This window comes from Drosophila willistoni (assembly GCF_018902025.1).
Source record: "Drosophila willistoni isolate 14030-0811.24 chromosome XR unlocalized genomic scaffold, UCI_dwil_1.1 Seg144, whole genome shotgun sequence".
Lineage (NCBI taxonomy): Eukaryota > Metazoa > Arthropoda > Insecta > Diptera > Drosophilidae > Drosophila > Drosophila willistoni.
In genome coordinates, this window is record NW_025814057.1 from 10,771,767 (window position 1) to 10,788,467 (window position 16,701).

The 16,701-nt window shown below is 28.1% G+C and overlaps 1 protein-coding gene across 9 annotated transcripts in view; it reads right to left on the reverse strand.

The window, feature by feature from the left end:
* Positions 1 to 15,766: 15,766 nt before the first annotated feature.
* LOC6639194 (CUGBP Elav-like family member 4) overlaps positions 15,767 to 16,701 on the reverse strand; it is a 165,611-nt gene continuing 164,676 nt past the window's right edge. For all 9 annotated transcript variants that reach the window (XM_047012049.1, XM_015179075.3, XM_023178528.2 and 6 more), the window contains 2 exons: positions 16,049 to 16,225; positions 15,767 to 15,970 (listed from right to left, as the gene is read on the reverse strand). In XM_047012049.1, coding sequence (XP_046868005.1) covers positions 15,843 to 15,970; positions 16,049 to 16,225 — 305 coding nt within the window. In that variant the 3' untranslated portion in view covers positions 15,767 to 15,842. The remainder of the gene's footprint in view (positions 15,971 to 16,048; positions 16,226 to 16,701) is intronic.

Here is a 16,701-nt window from a genome sequence, read left to right on the forward strand (position 1 = left end):
TCGCCGCCGCATTGCGACTGGATTGCAAAATTGAAAGAACGTTACTAATTCGCATGCGCAAGAGCAGCTGGGAATTGAACGTAGAGAACAGAGTTGTCATCTAGTTGGCATTTCTGTTGTTGTTGTTGTTTCCCCCCGCCCCTCATCAATAGTTATGTGAAAGGTGTAGAGTTTGAATGCTGTGGGCTACCCAAGAGGATTGAATCATTTATGTGATCATTTGTCTTCAAAAGTTAAGCAAAATTTAATTTGTTTCTCATTCTATGCAAACTAAGTATATATAAAAATTTATTTGACGTTTCGTGTACTTCTGTGAGGGATATGATCAGCTAACTTTTACGGCAAATGGTATGAATAATGCTGTTGAATATGCTGATAGAGACATCATATCGTTTTCATTATCACTAGTATGTACGCTGCTTCTCTAATTCGAATAGTGTTTTTTAAGATTATACGAGCTAAAATCTTCTAATTTGCTATATACAATATGCTATGGCCCAAAATATCTAAACAGTTACCCTTTCTCGTGATTTTATCCTGCATTAATCCAAAGGGAGCAATCAAATTTGGTATACTTATCAAGGTTATTAATATCTATGGCTGCAACAAATTTCATAAAAATCGCATTCAAAATAGCCAAGTTATGGGAAGAAATAGAGAGAGTTCAGTACCGTATTAAGTCAAAGTTTTGCGAATTCAAATACACAATTTAGGTGTGAACGTTAGAACATAAAAGGAAATCGGTCAAGTTGAATTTTTAACATACATTTTTGGTCCATCTGCCTTTTTTTTAGACTGTACTTTCGCCAATTACTAACCGATTTGAACCCGATCCGAGAATTGAACATAAATTTAGTTCTTGAGAGATTTATTTAGATGGAAGGACATTATTCCAACTGGATAATAAAGACATAAAGTTTTCAAATACTCCAAAAATTGACTAGAATAAAATAAAGGTTTATTATAATACATTGCTGATTATTGGTAGGTATTTTTTGTCTTCTTCAAAAAGATGACTTGATAGTTAGCGTGACTAACATTCCAAATCAAAATTGCGTTTATTAATCCGACACAGAGAAAGTTCCATATGAATTGGACTCTTAAGAATTTTCAATATTTGTTTCACTTAGTGCATGGTATACCAAAGTCAGCGTCTCGACTTAGTTTGACTGATTATAGATCTGACATTAAAATTAAATTCAGTTTTCTGATTTATTTGTTTGGATTACTGTATCTTTGAGCAAAGAGTGAGCGGAATCTTCAATTAAGAGTTAAGCAGGACTCAATAAGGACATTGAAACTGATGATCTGTAGAATGCAGAACTTACCAAGTGTTTTGGACCAAATGAAAACTCAATTTAATATTATATATATATTTTTTTTTTTTGATATTTTATGGTAAAAGTTTATTATTTGTAACTTTATTTTTTAGTTTTCTTTCCTTTTGCCTTTCCATTTGTTTCATGTTTAAATGTCTATAAAGTATATATAATATATATATTTCTGCATTTTTTGTTTTTCTTTGTTTTTTATGTTTTTTTCTTAATTTTTTTATTTTTATTTTTTTTTTGTAGTTTTACGTTTGTGTTTGTAATTTTTTTTTATGCTTTTGTTTTTATGTTTTTTTTTTTGTTTTTTATTTTATATGTAACTTGCCAGTTGGGTTTGGGTTTTTTCATCTTTCTTTTTGGGGGTTTTTTTTGGTTTTTCATATACTTATTCTTTTGTGTATAATAATTATTTGTAATTAATAATAATTTTTAATAGTTGTAATTATAACTTGGTTTACATTCAATTTCAATTCAATTCAATTTCGATTTTTCACTGCTCCGCGTGTGTGTGAGTGTGTGTATGTGTGTGTGGTAATGTGTGTGCGGGGAGGTTTTTGGGGGATCTTGTTTCTGCTCTTTTGTTTTTCACTGCGTTTTATCAGTTTTTATATATATTTATATATATATATATGTATATAAGAAGATGTAAATGTATCTGTAACTGTGAAATGTATCTGTATCTGTCGCTCCATAGACGACGCCCAGTGTTGGCAAACGAAATGAAAATTTACATGGTTTGCCTGGCAAATATAATAAATATATGAATTTAATGCTAAGTTTTATTCATTTCTTTTAGCATTTTTTTGCATTTGTTTGACTTGATATATTATCATAATTTATGTGTAAGTGTGTGTGTGTGTGTGTGTGTGTGGTTGTCTTTATAATTTAATTCAATTTAGTTTAATTTACTTTATTTATTGTGTGTGCCGCTTCATTCATCTGTCTCTTTTGGCCTAACTTTGCTCTGTGTGAAATAAAAAAAAAACAACTTTTAAATAAAATAAAAATTTTGTATTTAGATGAATTCTTTTTCCTGTTTTTTTTGGTTTGCGTTTTCTATTTTCTTTCTAGTGGCTTTTGCTTTAAACCTTTTCTCATTACGTTTTTTTTTTTTTTTTAGTTTTCTTGTTGTATATAATTAATATATATTGTTGTTCATTTTTTTTCTTATTTAAGTGTGTATGGCATATATAAATAATGTGTGTGTGTGTGTTTTTTGGGGGGGAGTTTTGTATGTATGCATGTAAGTGTGTGTGTGTGTGAGTGTGTATATGTTTAAAATATATATTTTAAGTATTATTAATAGTTTGTTAGCTTTTTGCTTTTTTCTTGGTTTTAATTGTTGTGTGGCTTCAACTTCATTAAATTGAATATATATATATAAAGATATATACATATATCTATATATTTGTATATATATATACATATATATATATATATGTATCTAATTTATATATATATATATATGTATATATAAATATACATATATATTCTTGTTAATGTTGCTTGTTTTCGGTGTTTACTTTCATCCTTTGGTTTTTCTTTGTTCTATTCATCGAATGAACGAATGCACAAATTTTTACACACTTCGTCATTGATTTTTGTATTTAATTTATTTAGTTTTTGTTTTTTTTGTATTTAATTTACACATATGTATATAGTATAATATATAATATAGATTTATATAAAGACTTCTTTAACCATTTTTTGGTTTTTTTTTTATTCATTTTGTTTGTGTGGGTGGGGGGAGAAAGAGTTGTGGTTGGGTGGTTTAAAGGGAAAGTGATAAAGTGAGGGGGGGGAGGTGGGAAATTTTGGGTGTGGGGTGGGCTTTTCTATTTTAAATTATTTTTTCTTTATGCTTGCCAACTACATTGCCTATTAAGAGTTACTGTTAGTTTTGCAGTTTATGTAAATTTAAATATAATTATTTATAAATCTTGTTTTAAAGACATATGTGTGTGTGAGTGTGTACGTGTGTTTGTGTGTGTGTGTGTGTGTGTGTGTGTGTGATAAAGGCAGCAGAGATTCTTTCCATCAGTTGGCCCATTCGATCTTAGCAATCAATTTAAAGTCTCTTTTTGCTTGAAATTGTATCTAAATTCATTGCCAGAGTCAACACAAAGGACATTTCAAAATGTAAAAACTTTATTAGTCCACTTGTCGCTCTTTTTCGATCCTCACTTTATTTTCTTAATTACTTTCCTTAGCATCGTTGTCTGGAATGCGACAAAATTAAATGCAAGAGCATCCAGACATCGACAACATTTTCTTTTTTGGCCTCTGACCTCTAAACCTTGTCAATTTCCGTTGAGTGCATAATATAGAATCATAAGAATCATAAACATTTCATAAGGACTCTTTCCAACTTTGAAACTGACTTTTCGTTTGACCTCAACTCTAATTGGACTCTCTGATGTACAGTCTTAAGATTGAATTGCCATTCTATTTGTTTCTCAATTCATTTAGTCATAATTCTCAACTAGTTTAAGTGCTTGGCATTAGAGCCAATTGCATTTCTTGACAACTTCTTTGACTTCTTTTTACAAATGACCTCGTGCCAGCCTATATGGAATATGTTTGATACTCTTTCTAGAAACCTTTCTGTTTCAAAACGGCGCTGAATTGGACTCTTCTCTGCTGCCATTTCTTGAATTGTTTTTGGTTTTGTTGTTTGTTTTGCTCACAGTTTAAGTGTGTTTAGTGGCTCTGTGAGTGATGGAAAAAAGTTAAGTGCAAATTTGTTGCAATTGGTTTTTTGTTGGGGGGGGATTTGGGGTGGGGATACAGACAGAAACGGAAATTACAATATATCAATTTAAGTTTGTGGCTTAATTTTGGTTGTTTTTTTGTTCTTGTTGTTGTTGTTGTTGTTGTTTGCTTGCTTGCGGTGAAAATATTCTTATTCATTTAAGTTTACATTAATTCTTTAATTACTTGTTTTACTTCATTTGTTTTTCTTTTTGTATCTTGTTTTTGTTTTTTTGTTTTTTTTTTTTTGATTTTGAAACCATTTTACATTTAATATTTATTTGGATTTGTTTTTTGTTTTTTTTTTTTATGTGTGTATGCATTTGCCTTTTTCTTTTGTTTAGAATGTATTCTTTTTTCGCTTTTATTCATTCTTTATCGGTTTTTCTTTTATCTTTAATCAACGACAGGAACTAATGATAAAGCATGATAATGATTTAAGTACTTAAATCTTCATACAGATTTCGATATATTTCTCTTGTTATGTTGCTTTTGGGAAATTGTTTGAGGGGTGGTGGTGGGGGAGCATTGTGTTTTAAATGGAAGAGGGTGGAAATGGGGGAAAATTAAAGACCACAAACATAATGCAAATCCAAAATCCATATGAATTTCTATATCAATTATTTTCTTTTACTTAGTTTGTTAATTTGCAAAATTCTTGATTTTTTTTTCTTCTTAATAATTTTTTTGCTTTTGTTTTTTCTTTAGTTTATATATGTATGTTGCTATGTATATATGTATGTATGGCTGTTGCTAAACTTTTCTTTTATTGTTTTCTTTAAAGGTGCTCTCTTAAAAATTGTTTGTTTGGTTTTTGTTTTTGGTTGTTGTTTTTTTTTATTTTTTACTTTTTGAAATAATAAATTATGTTTAAATTGTTTAATTGTGTCTTAAAGTTTTGCATAGTGAAAAAATGTTGCAATTTTTTTTGGTTTGTTTTATTTTATTTTTGGCAAATTATGTGAAATATTCTTTTGAAGTTGTTGTTATTCAAACAATTGTATGCAGTAAGTGTGCGTGTGTATGTGTGTGTCTGTGTGTGTGTGTGTGTGTGAGTATATGTGTATTGCTAAAATACGGACGGATTTTTAAACGGAAAGCATAATTAAGAAGAAAAGCTGCTGCTGCTGCGGCAAATTGTATCATTTTTGGATTGATTTTTGGCCAAGTATCTCTGTGTCTGTGTTTGTGTGTGTGTGTCTGTGGGTGTGTGAGTGTGTAAATGATCTAGGCTAAAATCTAGACTATTAACTATTATTATTTTTATTATTATTAGTATTCTTAAAAAAAAAAACACTTTATGTCATAGTCTAACCCTTTTGATTGAAGGGTTTCTCTTTTTGGTTTTTGTTTTTTCGTTTTTTTTTTTTTGTTCTTAGTTTCTTCCTATTTACAATATAAATTCGCTTTGACCTTTTCTTTTTTGTTTTATATTTTTTAATGTTATTTTGTTTCTTATCTCTTCTCGTCTCTTTTGTTTACATACTTAGTCCTGCCTCTTCTTAATCAATCTCTCTTTATGTAAAAAACAAAAAAAAAATATCTATCTCATGTTCCCCGTATGCTATATATATATATATATATATATATATGTATATATCTGTATATATAGGCATTTTTGTTAGGGGCCCTTACCATCGAGTAGTCCGAGTAGATCTCATTCATATCCATTATCTTTTGGTTGTGTGTGTGTTAGTATAGCTTGATTCCTAATATTTGGCTAATGTTAGTTCTAAAAAAAAACGCATAACATTTTTATCTACAAAAAATAACTTTTAGTGTGTGTGTTTGTGTGTGTGAATATGGGGTTGACCTTAGCTCGCTAAGAAATCTTTTATGATAATAATAAATGTCACATATATATATATATGTATATATATATGTACATATGTATGTGTATATATATATATATATGCAATTCATCGATCTCTATAAATATGACTAAATTTTCTTTCTCATCTGCTAATTCTGTTGGTTTCTTCTTTTTGGTTTAAAATTGTTTTAAATTTTTATCATGTTTTTGTTTTTATTTGTTTTTTAAATGCACTTTCTGAGCTTTCTTACAAGCGCCGCCAATTATTGTTGCTGGTTTTTTTGTTTTCTTCTTTTCGTTTTCTCTTTTTGTTTTTACTGTACCAATCTCTCTTTCTCTCTATACATATGTATATAGATATATACTATATAGATATTTATTTCTTTTAAGTTATGCCCAAGCAAAAAATCTAATTGTTACGCAAAGCTTCTCATAAAAGTTCAATTGAAGTGCAAAAAGGCTTAATAAATAAAAATATTGTTAAATATTTATCATTTTGCTTTTTGTTTTTTTTTTGTTAATTGCATAGATTACCCTGTATCCTATAAGTTATATTCCTGTGTGTATGTGTGTATGAGTCTGTGTGTGTGTGTGGGTGTTTAGATGAGAGAAAAAGTATTGTTTGTTTGTATTGTTTGCATGTAGAACTCAATTAGCAAATACTATTTAAAAGGCCAAAAGATATGCACTCCTCCCTACCAAACAATTTCCGCACCTTTCTCTTTATCTCTTTCTGTTTCTCTATCTGACTATCTGTCTCTGTCTATATATATATATATATATATATATATAAGGGTTTGTAAGTATATAGTTAGTAGTAGTAGATTTTTGGGCCCGTGTAACTATGTGTGTGTGGTTGAGAGAGTGTGTGTGTGTGTGTGGGGGGGTGTGTAAGGGTTAATGTCGATTCTAATTTATGCAAATTGTTACGGTTAGTCCTTGGTTATGGTGGGGTTAAGTGCTTCATCTTTTCATTTTTCCTCTAGTTTTTTTGGTTTTTGGTTTTTTTTTGTTTTACTTTTGAGAGGATTGGGAGATTTTTTTAAATTTTCATTTTTGGTTTTTTCATTTATTTATTTTTTTATTTTTATAGGTTTTTTTAATACCTGCAGAAAAGTGTATCTAAATATATTTTTGATTATTAAGTTCTAAACTTGGACTCCAGTGTTTTTCTTGTTGTTGTTTCTTTCTGTTGCTGTTGTTGTTGTGTCGTATGTTGTTAAGCTTCATTCACTACTATTTTTAGTCATTAACTAGCATTTAGTATATGTATCGTTTATTTGTTTTTGTTTTCTTTCTTTTTTTTTTTTTACATATATGTATATATATATATATGTAAATAAATAATAAAGTTGAGTTTAGTTTAGTTTTTTAGTTAAAACATTCTATAAGAATGCTTATCGTTTCTTTTTCTTTGCATAAAAATACAATTACATATATATATGTGTATGTGTTGTTATATATATATGCATGTATATATACATATATATATATATATTTGCTTGTATTGTATATATGCAAGTGTATATATATGCCATAGGACAAAAAATCTATTCAGATTAAATATCTTAGATTAAGTTTTCCATTTTACTTCTATTCATAACTCTGCTATACTTTTCATTTTGTAAGGAACGATCATCGATAAGAGACTTACTATTTGTTTTTGTTTTTGGTTTTCATTTTGTTAGTGAAATTTACAAATACTTATAGTATATTAATGTTAGTTGTGTGTGTGTGTGTGTTTTCTTTTCTTTATATATGTAAGTTTAGATCAAAAAACTTGTAAAAACGGAACAAATTATTTAAGTTTGAAATATGCAAAGTATAACGAATCGAATAAGAATAGTTGTATCAATTGGTGTGTGTGTGTGTGTTTTTGTGTGTGTGTGCCTTGAGATGGGTGAAAAAGGAGAGGGTTTATTTAAGAGTGCAAAGCTTCAAAAATATTAATTGTTTTTAAAGTTTTTGTTATATATTTGCTATAATTATGTTGTTTCTTTTTATAATTTCCTTTGTTTTTTTTTTTTTTTTTTTTTTTGATATGATGTGCTTTGTATTTTGTTTAATTTGTGTGCAACATGATAGATTGTTAATGTGGAAAGTGAAGTGAAAAGGGAACGGGGAGTTGGAGTTGGAGGGAGGAAGGGAGAGGTGTGTGGTATGTAAATGGGTTTAGCTTACAAACTGGTTCAATGATCGTTCCGTTTAGTCATCCACTTTGCATATGTTTCGAACCAGTTTTTAAGCTTCACAAATTAATCAATCAATCATTTGACAAAAAAGAAAAAACTTTCAATATTTTAAACGTTCCTCGAGTGCGGGGATTAGTATCGAACTAGTTCTTGAATTTAGCATTTAACTAAAATTTAGAAATCGTTAAATTTTGTTTTAATTTCCAATTTTTTAGATTTGTGAGGGGAAAAAAAAATTACTTACTTTAATCGTTTTTTTACTTTCGGTTCTTTTGACTACTTTAATCAATCAAGACAAAAGTGTTTAGCTAGTTTCTATTCAAGAACTAGTATGATATAGGTAAATACTATAATCCATCCTTTGTTGATTTAGTTACCAACTATTTGCTAAAGATTAGATTTCATGGCATACGTTTAAAATAGTTGAATAAGAGCAATTCAAATTGATATTTGAGTTGGGAACATTCCGCGCAATTTTCATATAATCACAAATCGTGTCGGTTACATATACATATAGATAACCAATTATGTATGTATGTATATCTGTATGTATGTATATATATCAACTGTATTTTGGCAAAATTTTGCAAAATGATGATGATGTTGTGCCAATTTTCTGTGATGTAACATGAATCGAAGAACTAACGAACACAAATTATAATGCATTAATAATCTGATTAATTTGATGGCTCCCCGGAAACGTGACTGATTCTCATTCTTCAATTCATTTTCATTTTCATTGTTTTCCATCGATTCTTTAGAATTAATTCTTAAGTTGAGTTCCAATTTTACACTTTATGCTCAAGGTACAATTGTTGTTGTTGGGTTTTTCTTCATCATAGTTTTTTGTTTTTGTTAATGTATTACAAATTGAATTCGTCTTTTTTGTATTGTTTTATGTTTTATGCTTTTCGTTCATCACATACGTTTTTTTTTTTCATTTCATTTATATTTATGTGTTTTTATTTATTTATTTAATTTTGATTTGAAGTTTTTTGTTTTTTTGTTTTTGTTATCACCGCCTTACGCAAAATAATTGTTGAAGGGAAATGAGCAAAAAGGAAAACCGATCAAATGATAACGAAATTATTTGATTTTCTTTGTCTTTTTGTTTTTTCCATTTTTTGTCAAACATTTCTCATTTTGTTTTATTTTTTGTTTTTTTTTTTTAAGTCACAGCCCTTTTTTTTAATGTTTTAGTTTTAGTTTCTCGTCGTTCTTGAACAAAACCAAAAAATAAAACGGATATTGATGTAGATATATATACATATACATATATATATATATATATTGTTGCCGAATCTGATCGGTCCTGAAGTTGATGTGAAGTGTCTGTCCAACGGCCAATTGAGTGAGTAAGCAAAACGGAAGCGAAAAAGGAACAAAAAAAAGGGATAAGGGATAAAAACAAATGGATGAAAAATGACAAACAAGTTCGATTTTTTAATTTTTCTTTTATTTCTCGGTTTAGTTGTTGTTTGTAGGGGGAAATTTTCTTTTTCATTGGGGGGTGGGTCGAGGAAATTGGGAGAGTAGGCGGAAGGTATATATATTTTTCGTTTTTTTTTTTTTTTTTTTTTTAGAAATAATAGTTATGATAGTTTGAATTTGCATAATTTTGCCAAAATCAGTTTTTGCTTATTTGGTTGTTTTTTTTTTAAATTTTTTATTTTGTTTTGCACTAAGTTGTTGTTACCTTTTATTTTTTCGCTTTTTATTTGTTTGTTTGTTTGTTGCTTTTTGTTTAATAATATTATAATGTAATGTATATTGTATATAATCTAAAACGTTTTTTTTTGTTTTTTGGTTTTTGTTTTGTTGTATTGTATAATAGCATAGAATAATCATAATAATTATAATATAATAATATATATTTTATTTAAATACTTGCTCGTATTTTCAATACAAAGAATAAATCATATTGCATAATATTAATAATAATAATAATAATAATAATAATAATTATAATAATAATAATTATAATAATAATAATAATAATTCATTCATTATTATCTCAATAGTTTGACTTGGATTTTTTGTTTTTGTGTTTATTTTTATTTATTTATTAGTTTTTCTTTATATTTTCTTTTAGTATTTTCTTTATGCAATAATTAACTTGAATTTGACTAGATCGATAAATACATATACGTAGTGTGTGTGTGTGTGTGTGTGTAGGTGATGTGTGTGTGTGTATGTTTTTATGAAGTTTAAAATTAAAAATCTAATTTTAGCATTGTTCCTTTCATTAATTTGTTTTAGATTTTTTCTTGGGAATTTCCTTTTGCTTTAACTACTTTTTTTTCATTGGGAGGGTTTTCTTTTTGGTTTCGATAGAGGCTAAAATCAATTAGATATATGTTAATGTTAATGCATGTTGTATGTATATAGAAATTTCTTTACTTTAGCTTTTCTTTTTTTTATATATATATATATATATATATATATATATGTATATGTATGTATGTATGTATTAGTATGTATGTTGAAGTGAAGTTTTTCCATTTCATTTTGGTTTTCATTCATTTCTGTGTGGGACTTTCATCCGCCTTTTGCCTTCTAAGTATTTGCCTTCAGCTTTAGCGTTCTCTCTCTCTTTCTCTATCTCTATCTCTAACGCTCTCTCTCTCTCCCTTTAACTCTTTCTTTTTATGTACAAGCATTTTCCATTTCCTCCATTTTGTAAGGCTTGAGAATTTGACAAAATTATAAGTTATTTTATATTGATATATAAAAACAAACTGAAACATGTGTTAGCTAAGTTCTCTTCTTTTCTTTTTATATATATTTCTATATATCCATATATATACAATATATGATATACATTTTGTATTGTATTGTATTGTATGTGTAAGTTAGATCATTTCTAGGCATATTTAATACTGGGAGGAAAGGAGGTCTTAAGATAAAAAAAAAAAAAAAAAATTTTGGTATTGGATGGTTGTGGTTGTGTATGTGTGTGTGTGTGTGGGGGGGGGGGGGGGGAAGGGTGGGGATGGTGGATTTGGGTAAAGGATAATAATTTGTAAGTATTATTGCACTTGTAACAAAACTAACTTTAACTTTTGATAACAATTTCATTTATGTTTATTAAATATAATTAATATATACACACACACACACACACATATATATATATATAAATATATATATATATGTATATATATATATGGCTTAAATTTTCATTATATCTTTAGTATCAAATTGGTTTTAGGTCGGTCTAACCATCACCCACCCAACCACCAACCCACCACCCACAGACTAGAGACTATATAAACTTCTAAATAATTGTTTTTCAATTTTCCGTTTCTCCCAACTTTCGATTTATTCTGTTTATTTTTGGCATATTTAGCTGTAGATTTGACATTTCTCCATTTTCTATTTGTACAGTTTTTTCTTTTTATTTATTAAGTAATTTTTTTTTTTTTTTTTTAAGAAAATGTTTTGGTTTTTCTTAAGTGTTTTGTTATTTTATATGTGAAGCATAAAGACACAGAGTTTGTCTTAAAAAAAAAAAAAAACCTTTTTCGAATTGTATGTTGATTTGTTATCGTAATATAAAAGATGTCTTCATTATATTAGATCGATTTCAGTCAGTATGGACACAAAGGCTATAACCTTTGCTTGTATAATTCAGTGCCTTCTTTATTGAGTCCAGATTCCTATACTGACAATCCCAAACTCTTATTGGCTGTCATTTTCTATATATATACTATCATTTCGATATTCAAGTTGCCTCTCTTTTTTGACAAATCATATAAATGTTCTCTATAGTTTGCTGATCCCTATATGATGCTCTATTTCTGATTACTGACTGTGTGTATATGTGTGTGTGTCGGAAATTGAATTGATTTTGAAAATTGATATTTTTTTTCTTTGTTATATGTAAAAACTCTCTGTATTTTTTAACTTCTTTTGATCTTGCTGTGTAAAATCAAGTTGACTTTCTAAATTGATAGAGTGTAGAATGTATGGGAGTGAATATGTGTGTGTGTATGTGTGTATATGTGTGGAGATTTTGTCTAGATATAAAAAATGCTAAAGTTAGTTTATAATAATCCATACTAATGTTTTTGGAAAGATTTTGCTTCTGCATTTAGTATTATTTATTATTATATTTGATTATTCAATGGGGCGCGCTATGGTCAACATTGTTAGATGAAGGAGGGAGTAGGGAAAGGTAAGGCATTAAGGGCGGGGGGAGGTGGGTGAGAATAATGTTTGTAGTTTTCTTGTCAAAAATAAGTGGCCAAAAATTTGTTTGCATTTTTCTTTTCCTTTTTTAAGTGGTGAATTTTATGTATATATGTTTGTGGTGTGTGTGTGTGTGTATATATATATAATATATATATATTTGTATATACATATCTATATACTTTGTTTTTATATGTGTATTGTTTAATATATATATATATATATACTTTCTAAAAAAAAATTCTTGCCCTTTTCTCGTTTTTATTTGTGTTTTTTTTTCTTTTCTTTTCCTCGTGGATTCTTTATTATATATATTTTTTTTTTTTGGATTTTTGTAGCTTATACCTTTTGCTCATATATATATACATATACATATATATATATATACACATTAAGGTTTATATATATATATATATATATATATATATATATACATGTATAATTTGTAAGTACCTGTATTTGTTTTTGTTGCAAGCAGCTAAGTTGTTTTAAGTGTAAAGTTTTGTTGTTTGATTTTTGTTTTGTTTAGTTTTTTTGTTTGTTTTTTTTTCTTTCAGTTTTTTTTTTGTTTTTGGTTTTGCTAAGCTATAAAATCGTTTACGATTTTTTTGTTTAGATTTATTTATTTAATCTTTTTTTTTTTTAAGTTAATTGAAATAAAAATGAAAGTTTTTTTTCCATTTTAGGCCAACTCAAAGCAAAAAACTGTTAAGATATTTTTCAATTATCATTTTTCTCTAGTTTTTTGGTTTTTCTTATTCATTTTTAATAGCTCTAACAAATTCTTTAGATTATTACATATAATATATATTTATATATATATATATATGTATATATATATAAAAAAAAATGATATTCTTTGCCAGGCGGCTAAGCAAACTAATCCAAAAAAAAAAACCATCTGTGGTTCCTTTTTCTAGCTTTTCACTTATCAAGTAAAGCTAATATATATATATATGTATATTTACAGTATATATATATATATATATATATATCTCTGTTTCAAAGCATATCGCATATTAGTTTGCTTGCTCTCTAGTGCTAACATCTCTATCCATCAAATTTTTTGCAACTTCTTCATCACGATCTTCTTGTTTTTCGCTTTCTTTTCTTTGCTTCTTTTACTTAAGATTAATTAAATTCGAATTTTTGTGTTAATTTTTTATTCATATACAAATACACACATACATATATAGATATATATATATGTATACACACATATACATACATATATATAAATATATGTACATATATATATTTATATATTTTGCCATTTTGCTTAGTTCTCTAAATGCTAAAAAGTTGCAGAGCTACCTTCAATTTCTTTCTCATTTTTAACTTTTCTTCTTTTCTCCTCGTTTCTTTCTTTCTTTTCTCCTCATCGTCGAATTAACAAATTCAGTTTTATGTTGATAGGTTTTTTTTTTTTTTTTGTTTTCTTTAAATGTTTTTGCAGCTTTAATTTTAATAAATTCCCTTTACCAATATTTCATTTGTTTATTTGGTATATAAAATGGCTGCTAAATTTATTAATTTTCTTTTTCCATTTGTGTTTTTTTTTTTATTTTTTCTCTTTTGTTTTGTTAAATATTTTGTTTTTTTGTTTTTTATTGAAAACCCAGATAATTTTGGTCTCTTACCAGTCAGTTTTTGTCTCAAGTGTGTTTAGTGTTAGATGTATGTTAGTTGTTGGTTTTGTTTTATCATTCATTTTTATTTGTTTGTTAACAAAACTATCAATATCAATGTGTTTTTTTGTTGTTTTTCTTTTGGTTTCTTCTTCTGCTTAATCATCATTTTCATCGTAATTTTCTTGTTCATCTTTTCTTCTATAAATATATATATATTTTATATATAATATATATATTAAATCGATATTTTGGCAAAAATTTTGTTCTTACTTCTTCAACTATTTTGTCTCAACTTTTTTTTCATTTCTTGTAATGAATAATCAGATAAATACATATGTATATATATATATATATATACATACAGATATATACATACATATTCATGGGCTTGTTGTTGCAATTTTCTTGTTGGTTTTATCATTTTATTTTTTTGTATATATATATATAAATCTATTTCAATTTCAGCTCTAATGTATATCATTTTCTTTTTTCTTTGTGATACATCTTTTTTTTTTTTAATTTTTTCTTTTTTTCTTTCTGTTTCTTTTTGTGGTTTATTTTTTGTTGTTGTTATTATTCATTTTGTGTTGCAATTGTTACATACAATTGGGTATATGTGTCAGTATCTTTGCATGGTTTAAGAAGACCATCTGGAAAAAAAGAGAAGAGAACAAATTAATATATTACAATTGATTGATCAATAATTGCTCTAATCAAAATTCTATTCGTTTGATTTGAATGTTTTTATACCATTTCAGTGGACCAAAATTGGTCGAAATTCAACTGATTAGACTATAATAACATATGAAATTGGTGGCCGTATGACCCGAAAAAGTATGCTATACAATTTTGTGCATTATGCAATTAGTTCAGAGGTAAGTAAGGCAAAGTTTTTCAAGCATTTTGTTTACTTTATTGCCATCAATACCTAATATATTGATGTTTAGTGATTGTAATCGATGTGATTTGTCGTTAGAAAGCAAAAAACATTTTCTTTGGGCAAAATTTTCTAAAAATGTATGTTTTTTTAAGAGTTTTCGCTTGATTTCTAAAATGTTATTGAAAACTTAAATGGCTTTCTAATTTCTTTTCTGGTCTGGCATATGGTCAATATTGACTTTCCAATTGCTTTCATTCGTTTTTGTAGTGATTCAATTCAATTCACTTGAAATGTCATTGGGAGTAAATAAATTGCCTATTCAATCAGCATTCGGAGTTACTGTTGCTCACCCATTTCAAAAGTTGCTCCTTGTTGCTCCTTTATTGTTGTTGCTGTTTGTTGTTGTTGTTGTTGCTGTTGCTTGGTGGCGGCATATTCCTAGGCCTTTCGCTTTTGTTGCTGCCACATGAATAGTTTCTCAACTAGCTCAACTTTGGAATAGTTTGGATTTGTTTCAGTAGTTGCTTCTGAATTTAGTTCATTTTGTTGGCTATTGCTGTTGTTGTTGTTGTTATTATTGTTGCTGCTGCTTATATTGGTGGTGGTGTTGCTACTGCTGCTGGTGCTGCTGCTGTTGTTGTTGTTATTATTGTTGCTATTGGTTGTAGTGGCTGTGCTATAGCGATAACAATAAGTACCATTACGCCAGCTAGCAAATTTATATGGTATGGCATTATGATTTGCATTATCATTGGTTAATTGTGGCCTAAAGCTCTGGCTAAGATTATTATGTGATGTTGTTGTTGTTGCTGCTGCGGCTGCTGCTGCTGCTGCTGCTGATGATGTTGTTGTTGTTGTTGCTGCTGCTGTTGTTGTAAATGTTGTTGCTGTTACCGCCGCTGCGGCTGCTGCTGCTGATGTTGCTCGATTAAATATTGTTGTTGCTGCATTGAACTCTAGCTGCTGCTGCTGCTGCTGCTGTTGTTGTTGTTGTTGTTGTTGCTGTTGCTGTTGTTGTTGTTGTTGTGAATTACGTTTAAGGAACTCCGATTGTTAATAGGGTCGACTGGCATCCTTTGGCCGCTTCAATTGAACTTTCAGTCTTTTCATGCCAATCTGGAAGCCATTCATGGCCTGAATGGCCGCTTGAGCGCTGGCGGGATTATCAAATGAAACAAAACCTAAAAGAAAATGCAAAAAAATTTAGTTAAATCAATGAAAAGTAAAGAAAAGTGAAATGAAATGAACAAATTAGTTACCGAAACATTTGCTCTGATTTGTAGCACGATCGATGAAGACCTTTGAACTGATCACATTGCCAAATGGCAGGAACATTTGCATTAATTCAGCGTCACCAAATTCCTGTGGCAAATGATAGATGAACAGATTGCAGCCCTCTGGGCCGGATATCGAACATCCTGGGAACATCAGAAAATCTTGAAAGAAACGCACACAAAAAGTTCATATATAGAGAGAATCTCAAATGAAATATATCAATTCAAATCAACTATTGGCGATTGACAAGAAAAGAAAAAAATACAAATTGGAAAACAAACGCCAAAACAAAAGAGAGAGAGAATATACAAAAAATAAAAAAATTAAATAGAATAAGACAAAAACCCAACACAAACTTGATGAGAGTTTTTTTCATATTTTTTGTGTGTGTGTACGTGTGTGTATATATACATAGTATTATATATAGTATGTATGTATATAGATTTGAAATGAATTCAACTCAAAACCATGTGTGTGTGGGTGGGTGTGTGTGTGTCTGTGTATATAAAGGATATATATACTATATATGTATTTAGCTATATAATCTATAGAAATGAGACTTAATATGCTAAAGTCTAATTTAAATTGTTACTTAAGTTATATAGTTTCAGATTAGGCCCAACCCTAATTTATCTGC